The sequence below is a fragment of the Choloepus didactylus genome, chromosome 4, assembly GCF_015220235.1.
Source record: "Choloepus didactylus isolate mChoDid1 chromosome 4, mChoDid1.pri, whole genome shotgun sequence".
Taxonomy (NCBI): domain Eukaryota; kingdom Metazoa; phylum Chordata; class Mammalia; order Pilosa; family Megalonychidae; genus Choloepus; species Choloepus didactylus.
The window spans coordinates 132,182,417-132,196,112 of NC_051310.1; the positions used below are offsets into that span (position 1 = coordinate 132,182,417).

General features: G+C 39.2%; 1 protein-coding gene across 1 annotated transcript in view; it reads left to right on the forward strand.

The window, feature by feature from the left end:
• SHC4 (SHC adaptor protein 4) overlaps positions 1-12,370 on the forward strand; it is a 129,571-nt gene extending 117,201 nt beyond the window's left edge. The window contains exons 10-12 of the mRNA XM_037834036.1: positions 1,620-1,799; positions 7,794-8,047; positions 10,010-12,370. Coding sequence (XP_037689964.1) covers positions 1,620-1,799; positions 7,794-8,047; positions 10,010-10,165 — 590 coding nt within the window. The 3' untranslated portion in view covers positions 10,166-12,370. The remainder of the gene's footprint in view (positions 1-1,619; positions 1,800-7,793; positions 8,048-10,009) is intronic.
• Positions 12,371-13,696: the final 1,326 nt, after the last annotated feature.

Sequence of the window (13,696 nt, forward strand, 5' to 3'; positions counted from 1 at the left end):
GACATTTAGTCATACAGTCATTCAGTCAACAAACATTTTTCTTTTGAGCACCTGCTTCATACCAGGCACTGAAAATGTAGAAGATGCAAAGAAAAATGAATTCCAGTCTCTCCATAAGGACTCAAGGAGTTTGCAATCTCAAGGAAAAGACACACGAGCAAACAGATAATTACAGTGTCTTATGATGTGGCACTTTACTCAGCCGGAGGGAGGGAAGAATTCAGGGACGGCTTCCTGAAGAAAGGATTCAGAGCAGAATTTTAAAGGGCAAAAAGGAGTTGGGTGAAGAAAGTGGTGAGAAGGATATTGCAACAAGCTAAGCATCATGTGCAGAGACCCAGGATCAATGAGAGAATGAACAGTTAAGCAGCAATGGAAACTATTTATGAAGTGCCTGTGATGAGATAGACTTTATGCTCAATATCTCACAAACGCTATTTCATTTAATCCTGACAATCATATTCTAAATTATGCATCCTCATTTTTCTGAATAAGAAAACTGAGTCAGAGAGTTAAGTAACTTGCCCCAAATCTACGGAGAGTAAGAGGTACCACAGGGATTTGGACTCTGGTCCATTTGAATTTAGAAGCAGAGCTCTTAGCCACTTGCAAACACTTTGCTCATACTCCACTTTTAGTAAATATTATGAGTGGGAACTCCTAAATAAATGCTTAGTAAATCATTTTTAAGTTATAAATATATATGCTAATATATTATGCATGTACATACAAAATATAGAATTCTAAAATTTGAGGTAAACATTTTTTTTAAATGTCTTGCTAATCACAATGGCTGAATACAATCATCAGATAATATCTCAAAACACAATAACATTTGGGGACATTTATTTATAAAGATAATATATTTAAATCTGTATATCAACTAGTCTTGATAATTTTAACTTTTGGAGGGCCAAACTTAGGATCTGATTTAATCATTCTTATTTATAAGCTTATATAGCTAAGGAGGGGCATGTATTAGAAGTAAAAGAATTATCTTCAATCTTTGATTTCTTTGCAGTGATCTTTTTAGTCATTTATCCATTTGTGAAAGTAGGTTTAGTCTAAACTAGATAATATAATCCAAAAACCTACTTTACCAAGCAAATGGAAACTGTAATATGTTGCAAAGTACAAGATATTCTAGTAATATCCATTAATAACATTAGAATTTTAAGTATTTCAAATTAAGTAATGAGTTTTTTTAAAAGAAGTTAAAAGATAGATATTAAAATTCAGCACATGTGTTTTCCTGACTCCTGGAGGACAGCTCTGAGCAGTGCTGTGTGTGAGTTTGGGCTGTTTGCCGAGACAGCTGGCCAGCCCTCTTCTTCCCTGGCTGCACCTCCTTTGGATCTTCCCACTTGTCTCCTGTCTGCTGTTGAAGCAACGGATCAGCTCAGAGGCAGGACAGGGAGAGGAAGGGAGGCCAACAAGAGGGTGGCTTTCCCTCCTGGGCCAATGCTTATCTTGTTTTTACAGGTCAGATCTAAAAGTCAATGTTCGTTCCTTGTTTGGGATGGGGGTGAATTGTTTCCCATCCATTCTAGACTCAAACATGATTTTATTTATTTTTAAAAGCAAAAACATAATACATTGATCACTATTGATCACTACAGGTAATATCCATGATAGAGGGGTGCAATCCCCACGAGATGCCTCATTAATGAAGCACACATGTCGAGTAGATCTCTTCGATGACCCCTGCTACATTAATACACAGGCTCTTCAAAGTGCGCTTGGCTCTGCTCGAAATCAAAGTTCAGCTCAACCACTCGGGAGCCAGTGGCACTGTGAAAGTAAGTAGCTGCTCACCGTCTGTATTAGTTTCCTAGAGCTGTTGGTAACAAATTGCCACAAACATAGTGTCATAAAACAACAAAAATTTATTGTCTCACAGTTCTGGAGTCCAGAAGTCCGAAATCAAGGCATTGGCAGAGTTGGTTCTTTCTGGACGCTCTGGGGGAGAATCCATCTCATGCCTCTCTCCTAGCTTCTGGTGCCTGTTGACACATCTTGGTGTTCCTTGGCTTGTAGATGCATCACTTCAATCTCTGCCTCCATTTTCACATAACGTCTCTCCTGTGTCTCTGTGTTTCATATCTTCCTCTCCTTTCTCTTACAAGGACACCAATCACTGGATTTAGGGCCTACCCTAAATCCAGGATGATCTCATCAAGAGATCTTTAACTTAATTACATCTGCAAAGACCTTATTTCCAAATTAGGTCATACTCGCAGCAACCAGGGGGTAGGACTTCAACATACCTTTTGGGGGCCACTATTTACCCCACTACATCATCTCTCATTTTCAAGAAAGCTACTTCCTTGGCTTTATTTTCAGGACCTAAATGGATTCCTTTTTACCCCAATCCTTCAACTCAGTGTAGATTAGAACTTTGTGGAGATGTTCTAGATTTCAAGATTTTAGTACTTAGATTTTTAATAATCCTTTCAGATACTTTAAATTTCCTCCCAACTTTTGATTTCTTTTGTGTTTTTGCTGAAAGAAAGGCTGTCCAAGCCAGGAGATAATTTTGAACTTTTTTGCTTAAGAAACTATGGTCACTATTCCTATTCTGTTTAGTGGTGGTGTTAATTTTATTTTAAAAACCCTTGAGAAGTCTATATGCAGAACTAAAATAAGACTGCTCCTTTCTTCAAGCATATACTGTGGGTAAAATACAATAAGACAAACATTGGTTTCCTGCCAAATTGTTTCCAGGGATAAATGCATAAACAGGAACATAAATAAATGAAAGTAAGACAACCCAAAATCCCACAACCAACTGAAAACTAAATGAACAACAAATGCTTTTATATAATGTTGAAGCTTATTGGGCTCAGAGATTGGCTTGGTGTCAAATTTGGTTTGTTTGATAGATGGAGAACCAGTCACTGAGAAAGTCCTTCCACTAAACCAGGAAGTCTCTCTCTCTCTAGGATTGCCAAGGGGGCTGCAAGTGCAAGACAACATTTAAAAGGATGTTTTGCTGAGCCTGGGCTTCACCAGACCACCTTAACACTCTAGACTAAGAAACAAAGGTCCTCATTGCAACCAGGTGCCAAGTTGTACATCTTTTCTCCAGCTTTCTCAGACCACTCTTGGCACCCAACCCAATCAAGTTGGGTCCTCTGGAAGCAGACACTGAGGTGGAGTTTTGCATGTAGGGTTTTTCTTGGGATCAACATCAGGAAGGAAGGGGGAGCAAGCAGGACTGGGCAGAAGGGGAAGAGCAGATGTGGCCTGTCAGAGCTATCCCATATTGGACCCAAATTGCTGGGCCTTTATAACCTTTGTAAGTTGGATATAGTGGTAGTAGGATGCACAAGCCCTTGGGCAAGTAGAGGCAGACCGTGAAGGGGCAGTCAGCTGGAGGCTGGCTCTGGGCAGCTGGTCTCTGCGTCTGTTCAGAGGGCATCTTGTACCATGGATGAAGGGATAGGAAACTAATTCATATCTCTTCAGTAAGCTTACTAAAGCAGTCAATGTAAAGTATCCTGTGAGGGTAAGCTAATATTTACTAGAGGGACAGCTTTTTGAAAGAAACGTTTCTTGACCCTGGGTTTTAAAAATAACTTTCCAAGAGTATACACTTGATAGCTTCCATTTCATGGGCTTTGCAAAGCAATCACATATTATTAAAAAACTTATTTAGTGGGTGGCCCAAATTAGGTAATCTGAAATATCCTTTAATTAACAATTCCTCTTCTTTATAATCAAGTCTTCAATGTTAAAAATCTTTATAACTCAATCAAAGAAACTTTGCCTTTTGTCACAGACAATTCAATAATATGAAAAGGTAAAATTAATTCATAACAAAATTCCTACCATCAATAAGTTGAAAGTCAATTAAGGCCTGTTCTAGCCAAAATTGTAATGTTAAAATGTATTTTCACTGATGTCAGTCTTATCTTTTTCTCATCCTTTCTTCCTCTCTCTGCCTTGGGGGCAAAATGTGTAATAATTTAGGCTCCTGGTCTTCTTACTCTTCATTTTCAATTAGGATTTAATATACCATAGTCCTCCTGGGTTAATTTCAGCCTGCTATTTCTCCCCTCCAAATGATTTAAATCCGACTCCAAAAGCACTGGTAAATAATGTTGTTTAATAAAATTTAGTAAAGAGATGAAGGAGGAGTAATTTTACACATACTTTTCTGCAAAATATCCTAAATATACCTTGAGTCATCACTCCTCTCCCCCATGCTTCCTCCTATTTTTTTTCTTTCTCCCTCAAAAAGCCTCTTTACTTTCTTTAGGCATACTTACCCTCCCTTACCCAGATAAAAAGTTACCGATCAGTTCAGTAAAACAGAACAAACCCAACAAATCCAAAGACATGAACCTATTATCTCTTATTATCTCTCAAGCATGCCAACAGGGTTCCTCAGTAATTCATCCTGCCACACTGTCAACATAGGAAAAGTTCTGGCGCACTCTTCATTCTTATCAAACAAGGCAGAAGGAAATCATTAGTTCTGGTACTAATTTTTGAGTCAGTTTATTATTAGTGTCAGTCTAAGCTGCCCTAACCAAAGAAACTCCCAAAATACTGTGGTGTCAAAAAGGATCAAAGTTTATTTCCTTTGCCTGATAGTCCAGTGGTTGGCACTACAGGGCTGGTAGATTGGTACCTGGCTTCCACCTCTGATCCAGGTGTCAGCTTAGGCTTTTACCATCACATCTGAATTCAGCCAGTGGGAAGACAGAAGGGCATTCCTTTAAAAGACATGACCCAGAAGTGGCAGATAACATTTCTTTTCACCTTATATTGGCAGAACTTAGACATGTGGCTACATCTATCTTGAAGGGAGGCTAGAAAAGCTATTCTAGATGGGTTGGATACATGCCCAGCTAAAGCTTAGGTGTTCTACAGCGTAATGAAATGTAATGAAAGAGAGAATAGATATTGGTAGACAACTAACTGCCTCTGTGTATATCTTTCTGCCACTGGAATATCTGTGAACCCTTCTTTCCATATAGAACGTATTTGCGCTCTCCCCAAATAACCCACATAGTTACTGCATCCAGCTCGAAGTCCAGGACATCTGGGTGATGTACAGTTCCCTCCATCAAGATGGGATGAAGACCCTTACTATCTGCCAAGTTGTCCACCCACTCCACACCCAAAATTAGTGGAGGAACAGGAATAGGATAGCTGCAATAAAAACTTAGGTTCACAAAGGGGAGGAATATGAAACCCATAGCGGTCACTGGTTCATAGTGGTTACCAAATCCTGCTGGGCAGTAATTTTGAAGAGTCCCTGAGCTGGAAATAGAGAAAGTTCTTTGGTTGGACCCTGATTCAAGTTTATGAGATGAATTTCCATGTCCATTGTCATCTCTGGGCCTGGACTGTGGCCTCTGGGTTGCTCCTGTCCATTATCCTCTGTACCTTTCTTTGGGGTTTTACCACTTTTACAGCCTGTTGCCTGTTGGTGTAGGCTTGAGAGGTTGGGGTTTTCTTTAAGGGCCAAATAGTCATAGACTTTTGCAAGATGGGATTGCCATTTCTTTGGCAGTGCAATTTCCTCAAAAACTTAGTAGGATTCCACCCTATTGGCTAGAGTCAGTTCGTCATGAAGTTTTCCATAATGTTCCTTCATTGTGTTTTATTGCCTGGAGTATCTGTAGTGATGCCCCTTCTCTCATTCCTGATATTGGTAATTACTGTGTTCTCTCTTTTTATCTTGATCAGTCCTCTTTGAGATTTATTAATTTTATTGATCTTTCCAAAGTACCCAGCTTTTGGTTTTATTGATTTTCTCTATTGCTTTTTGTTTTCTGTTTCATTGATTTCCACTTTCATCTTTATTATGTTCCTCTTTCACTCTGTTTTGATTAAATTCAGTCTTTTTGTTATCTACCTTCTACTGAATCTTCTATTGGCTTTATAGTTTTATTTTCATAATAAAATCTTAATTCCATTTGAAGCTTATTTTTTATATAGATATGAAGTAGGGGTCTAACTTAATTTTATCCATGTAAGTAAAGTCAATTTTCCAAGCACCATTGATTAAATAGTCTTCTCTTTCCTTAATGCCACTCTCTATTATACTAGATTCCTCCTATATATGTGAATCTGTTTCTGCGCTCTTCATTATACTTTTTCTCTTGATCCATTTGCTTCTTTATCAGTACATTAATTACTATATACTAATAAATGTGGCTTTATAATATGTCTCTTATACACACATACACCACACACAGCTAACTCATCAGAAGTTCTCCATTGTGCTTGAAAGGATACAACACTAAGGCCAGCTATAACTATGTTCATCAAATCTGGACACATTTATTCAGGTTTTTGCTGTTAACAATGGAAACCCCTGATTGTAGAGGAAATATTTCTAACCATTACATGCAGACTACAGCTATTTTTAAAAGATATATTTGTAAATGTTGTCTCATAACTGTGTTATGCTGAGAGAAGTTGTTAAGCAGTACAAAGCTATAACTTTAACAGGAGAGTTTGATTATGTCTCCAGGGCATTGGTTGCCTATACTAATGGCGTCACGGGATCAGTCATGTACAAGCTGTAAAACTCAGAGTCAAGAAAATTTCTTATTGGTGAAAGGACTCTTACATGAAGTTTTGGGAATACTCCTTTGTATTTAAGAAAATGAAGGCTGGTTTTTAGGGTTATTTTCCTGGTAACTTTGCAGTCATAAACATACAATTCTTACCTGGCTTCAGGTATGAGAATTTTATGTTATTACTTCTGCAGTAGCTGTATATCATCCTGACAGCCTTGCCTATCTAGTAGGGACCTTTCTGGGTACTACAGAAGTAAGTAGTAGACCAGTTTTGAAAACTGAAAAATTCTCACAACCAAGGCAAGGACTTTAGGGTGTGATGATTAAGAACCTGTGCTGTGAAATCGGATTGATCTAATGTCAAATCTCAGATCCATAACTTACTAAACATGTGACCTTGGGCAAGTCACTTAACCTTTTTAAAATCCACTTGCTTGCATGTCTGATTTTGAGAGTAAAAGGAGATAATGTAAGTAAAGCATTAGGCAGTGCCTGTCATATTTAGTAATTGGGAACTACATAATAATTATTATCACTATGGTTATCTGTAGTTTTACTAAGTGCTGCCTGGATGCACCGTCTCCTCTTCAGTCCTCTCAACATATTCTATAGAGCCTTGGGGATCTGCCTCAGGCCACACCTGCCTGATGCTTTGCCTTCATTTGCCTACAGGTGACTGATACCAACAACAGAGTGGTCATTTAATAGGAATGCGATGAAGCTCAGCATAGCTTTGAAGGATTTGGTTGGAAGAATATCTAGACTCACATTAGTAATTTGGTTTTAAAAAATTCTAAATGCTAAAATGCAGGCAAAGCCCAAAGAGACCGTAGGTATTTTTCATATAGTTTAGGAATGTTTTAGAAGTTATCTGTAATCCAGGTTCAGCATTAAGTCTCTCTCTCTCTTTTTTTTTTTTAAATATAAAGCCCCTGGGACAAAAAGAGCCCCCTCCCACCCCCGCCTCTAGTTATTTAAGCAGTCCTCATGGGTCGGCTCCATTTTTCATCTGGAAGGAAAAGTCTTGCACCTGAGCGAGCCTTTCCTGGTAACAGAAACCAAAGGGAATGTTTGGATCTACCATTAAATTAGAGCCTGTTGGAGTTTCTGAAAACAAAAACCTCATTTGTTCCAGAAAAGTTGTTATTTAAACAGGGACTGGCACATAATAGGGTCTCAGATTTTATTTGCTGAATGAATGAATGAATAAGGAGGCAGCTTGGTGATGTATATCTTTTGTGTCCTTGACTTCAGAGGCCCCAGAAACTGTTCAGCCAGGTGCCATGGCCCAGCTTGCCAGCTCACATTCTTTGCCACACATTAAGCAGCAGCTGCGGAATGAAGACTGCTACCATGGCAAGCTGAGCAGGAAGGCGGCAGAGAGCCTCTTGGTAAAGGATGGGGACTTTTTGGTTCGAGAAAGTGCAACATCCCCTGGCCAGTATGTGCTGAGTGGACTACAGGGAGGCCAAGCAAAACACCTTCTCCTGGTGGATCCTGAAGGCAAGGTATCATTGACCCCTCATTACAGGCTTCACAGGATGTTTTTCCTATTAAAGATACTCTGATGATTGACTCAAATCCTGGTATTAGAGCATTAAAGGCTAGTGGTTTACTTTTTCTCAAAGCTTCCAGCTGGAGCAGGAAATTCTAAGTAGAGGCTGGTAGAGAGGTTTGTATGGGAAGCCACCCTGGAATATCAAGTAGAGGACAGCATCTTTCTGCCCTTCTCAATTCAATTCAACATTAAATGAGCACCTACTACATGGAAGTACAGGGATTCACAATTGGCTATTGTTCAGTATTATATACATAGTCCTTGCTCTCAGGGTACTTGCAGTTCTGTAAAACAGATGCTTGAATAATTGCAATATAAGGCTGAATGAGGTAAGAGCGTTTCAACCAAAGCCTATGGTGTTTCTCAGGATAAAGAGGTCAGTCTGGTTGAGGCAAACTGAAAAGGCGTCTTGCAGGGTCTGACATATAAGGTGAACCTTGAAAGAGGGTAGAATTTCAAAAGCGGGGCATTTACAGAATAGTGAACCACATAAGCAGGCAGAACAGTAAAAGGGTATTAATCCAATAGAAGATTAGTATAGGTGGATGGAGCACAGGTTGCCTGTAGATAAAAAAGGATCCTGGAAAGGTAGGCTGGAGGCATTGTGAAGTATGGGAATGTAGACCAAAATGCCTAATTCACCACAAATGTTGCTGGACCAGGCCAGTAATGTAAAAGAGTAAAGCTGGGCAAGTGATGGGATGAGCACACAGAGCAGTGGGCTGTGATGGACTGGGGAGTGCACGTGCTGTCTAAGGGAGATAGATAGTCAGCTCCTGCCAGTTGTTGCCTTATGGAGTAGAGGCCCAGATTTGCTTTTCCCAAAGAAGCAACAAAACCAGTTTTATATGAAATCTTCCATATTTTTATTTCAGAACATTTAAAAGTGCTGCATGAGTTAACCCTCCCACTCTCCAGCAAACTGAAACACCTCTGTGGGTATTCATCCAGAGAGTGGCTAGTTTACAATCTCTGTACTAGGAAGATTAATTTGACATTTGTGTGCAGGACCAATCAGAGAGAGAGAAAAGACAAAGGGTTGAGAAAACAATTAGGGGCTTCTAGGTAAAAAGCAGTGAAGGCCTGAACCCGAATGAGGCAGAAGACATACACATGGGAGAGTAGAGTGAGCTGGAATTAAGAACGCAGACTGGCAATGAAATGGAGGAAATAAAAAGTCTTCAAGATTTGGAGACTGTTGCCTTTTACGTCTACATATTTGAGTGGGTATTTCCTAAGAACAAGGATATTTTCTTATGTAGCCATGTTACAGAGATCAAAATCAGGAAATTTGACATTGATACAATACCATTATCTAGTCCATAGACCATATTTCAGATTTTGTCAATTATCCTATTAGTGTATATGTGTGTTTAATATGCTGAAAACTAGTATGTAGACAGAACTCAAAAGAATCCCTTGTTGGAGAGCCAGCAGGATTGCATCAGGAGGTGCTCCCTGACTGCTCCCCTTCCTCTCCTAGACTGATCCCAGCTACTCTCCAAACAGGAGCACATGCATGGCCAGACTAAGGAACCATTGGAGTCACTGTGGGTATATCATTGTAATCCTGGGAGTCACGCTTGTATACAAGCCAGTTAAATATTTATAGACATACTGACATGAGAGAATATATAAAATAACATGGCAAAGAGACTGGTTGCAAATTTGACTTGGGTGACAAGTGCTTATCATTCGCCTAACTGGTAGGGCCAGTTGCTTAAAAAACGTAATGGGGAATAAGAAAGTTATTTATTAAGGGATATAGAGTTGGAAAGCACTTTTTCTTTTCTTTATTCAGCAAAATATCCGCTTCAGGGACATATCTGTTTTTCCCTCACTGATTGTTTAACATTTGTTTCAGAAGAACTGCTATTTTTTAACCTACATGCATTTATACTTCCTTTTCAAGGTGAGGACCAAGGATCATGTATTTGATAATGTTGGCCACCTTATCAGATATCACATGGATAATAGCTTGCCCATCGTCTCTTCTGGAAGTGAAGTAAGCCTTAAACAACCAGTGAGAAAAGATGCTAATCCAGGACTGTTGCATTCCAGCAAATGACAATATTGAAACAGCATCACACTGATATTTTAAGAAACTCCATTTCGTGTTAGGACACAAGATAACTTGAACTTTGTTTCTCTGTTTTATGTTAGGAAACAAAGATAATGCAAACTTTGTAGATAAAAAAGAGCACAAACCATGAAGTGCATCTTTCTGAGACCATCATGGATTAGGTCCTTTATAAAACAAAGAATTAACAAAAGTTGATCTCAAGAAAGTGAAAATCAGAAAAGAGGAAGAGGATTGGTCCATTTGAAAAGAAACAATACATATGCACGGATGTCACTTTTTAAGGTCATGTTGCATTGATAACAAGCTAAAAGCACAACTAAACCTTCACATACTAAAGACAACTTGAATGAACTGCTAGGGCAGTAGTATGTGCCTTTCAACTTGATAATTTGGGGACATTTTCATATGAGGTGATTAGTTCCAAGTGTCTTTATGTTCCATAAGTACAAAACCATTTGCCAAAAAGAAAAGATTTTTTCTTGCTCCAAAAAAATAAGAAGCAATTTGCTTGGTAGTTATTGACTTTATTAGATCCTCTGTTTGGTAGCACTTTTACTACAATGTTAAAATAAATTTGACAATGAATATGGACTGGGTCGATGCCAGTGGAATCAAATCAAGGCCACTGAAAGCCAGTGTTTCTTTCACTGATCTGTCCCATTTGTTGTTTAAAGGGTTGGGGCCCAAATTCTCTGGCCTGGTATTTCTCAGTCTTTGTTACACAGAGTGTTCGTATGCAGCATGTGACACACCGAAGATGCCAAGTCTATCAGTCCTATCTGATTTCATCATATTCCTGCCTGCCACCCCCACCAGCACCCTGCCCCATCCTGAAAAAAAGCTCATGTGTTCATGGGTTAAGGATGGCAAACAAAACCAGTGTTCTTCATATTCAATATCCAAATTTGTTCCATTCTTAAAGTACTGAATTTTTGTGAAAGTATAGGCAAATATCCTTTTGACTGGTTGCCACTGAATCACTGTCCCTCACCTACTTGTATCCTTAGTACCTTTCCTAGATATGATCAGACAAAATGGAGAAGGGAGAAAGCATATTGAATGGAACAGTTGGAAGGTTTGCCACATGTTGATCCAACCATAAACTAATGGTGTAATTAAGCATTCTGTTGGGAAGAGCTCTGGGCTGGGGCTCAGTGGGCTTGGGCTCTGGGTCTCACCAAAGTGAACCTCTCTGGACTCTAGTTTCCTTAGGTATAAATAAGGGAGCAGGGCAAGGTGAATTCAGAGGTCCATTCTAGCCCTAACACATTATAAGTAATTGAAAAGCAAGATCCCATTTATTTGGGGTCGATACTGATAACCAGTCTGGATAGTTAAGATGAAGAATTCAGTTCTTTTCTCTAGTTTGTGTTCACAGTCAGAATGAATGACTTAACTTATATCTACGTTCAGATAGTTGAGACCCAATCATTTCCATTTAAAACATTGAAATTTTGGAATATCATAGGTAATGATGGTAAAAGTAGATGTTTTGAGTGGTAAACTGCATCATCCTTTACATGCCTTTGCCTATAGCGTTATGACCAGACAATAGAGTGTTTCACTGTTGTATTTTAACCTGAGTTATCTGGACAACTGCCTTAACTCCACTTAATTTTGGCTGTGTAGCTACAACTTTAATCTTTGTAATTATCATATACTTATTAAGTTTTAAATAAAATATGGGAAACTTCCTTTGGATGGAAATCAAGCACAATGAACTCGAAATTTTTATGTAAAATAATTTCATTTTACTTTTACTGCCATTGGTTTCTTAAATAGGGTTGTTTCCTTTTGTACAACTAGGAAATAATGTACTTTTCATCAATTTTACATATACCTTAGTTCTTAATATCTGCACTAAAACAGGGAACAAAATGAATATAGATAATAGAAAACTATGGGTATATCAGAAACAGAGCAGGGCTGGGGGTTCATTCTAGCTGAGCAGTGTTAACAAGAGTTCCTGATACAAATAGATATAGAGTATAGATTATATGAGCAGTGCACAGGGATAATCCATATTTAGCTGTAATGGTATCGTAGTGGGTTGAGCAAATACTTCATTTACAAATGCCACAAAACAAAACACACAAAAAAGAAATGTCTGATTGCATGTTATTTTTATCTCACATTCTTATATTCATCTGTCTTAAAGTGGAAACCCATTGCCTATAAATACCTGTAAATGACTGAAAAAATAAATGATTATTGCTTTGTGACAATAGAAAGTCTATGTCTGATGTTTGGGATTTGGGATATTTATCATTTATAGGCTGTATCAGCATCCTGGCAGGAAACAGATGGCTCTTTCGAATTGAGTAATTCGAGGCGAGTTTTAAAAAGGGACTATTACCAAGGTGTGGGCAGAGTGTAGGGAAACCACAAAGGATGGGGGTGAGGTGAGGGAGCGGTTGCAGAATCTGGAGAGGGAGGTGTGCAGCAGGGCTGCCTTTTAAAAGCTGTGGCCTACAGCGGAGGGTGTTGGTTTCCTAAGGCAGTTGTAACAAAGGGCCACTAACTGGGTGACTTAAAGCAACAGGAATATATTGTCTCACAATTCTGGAGGCTAGGAGTCTGAGATCAAGGTGTGGGCAGGGCTATGTTACCTTTAAAGTCTGTAAGGAAGAATCTCTTCCATACCTCTCTCTGGGCTTCTGGTAGTGGCTTGCTGACAGCTCATGGTGTTCTCTGTTCTGTTGTCACCTGGTGTTCTCCATGCTGCCTCTCTGACTCTCTGTCTGTGACCAAATTTCCTCCCCTTGTAAGAACACTGGATTAAGGGCTGACTCATTTTAACTTCTCTAATTCCATCCGTAATGACCTTATTTCCAAATAAGGTCACTTTCTGAGGTACTGGGAATTAGGACTTCAACATATCTTGGTGGTGGTGGTGGGGGGGGCAATTCAAACCATAACAGGGGGACTTGACCAGCCCTGGCGACTCCACAGGGAGGATGTTGGGGGTTATTAATAATCTGACTTTTTTCTACTCCCTTTCTCTGATCACCTGCCTGGGTTCCCCAGTGGCCATACAACTTGCAGCTGGAGAGCAAGCTTGCTCCTTGAAATAGTCCCAAAGATCAGCCTCCTGGAGCACAGAGCAGGATGGCAAGTCATAGTGAGCGAATCTGGAGGGATGAATGGAGCACATCCAGTAGAGAGGACTTCGGAGATATTCAAGTTTGTGAAAGCATCAGAGAGCATTTGCATTAGCTGTAAGAAAGGAATAAGTTTCGTTTTCACATAGAGACAGCATGGAATAAGGGAAATGGAGGCAAAACCAGTTTAAACAAGCCCCAGACAAAGAGAAGAGAGAATCTGCCTGATGTAAAGAGACATGAGGTAGTATCAGAGGCGGGAACTCACAGCAAAAAAAATAAAAATTTGGGGGGGGATTGGCTAATCAGTTCAAAATCTCAATAATGAGCTAGTTGGCTCTCTGGGATTGGCTGTACAAATTAAAATCTCAAAAGATGAATTAGTTAGTGTTCTTGGATAGGCTGTAACCTCTGT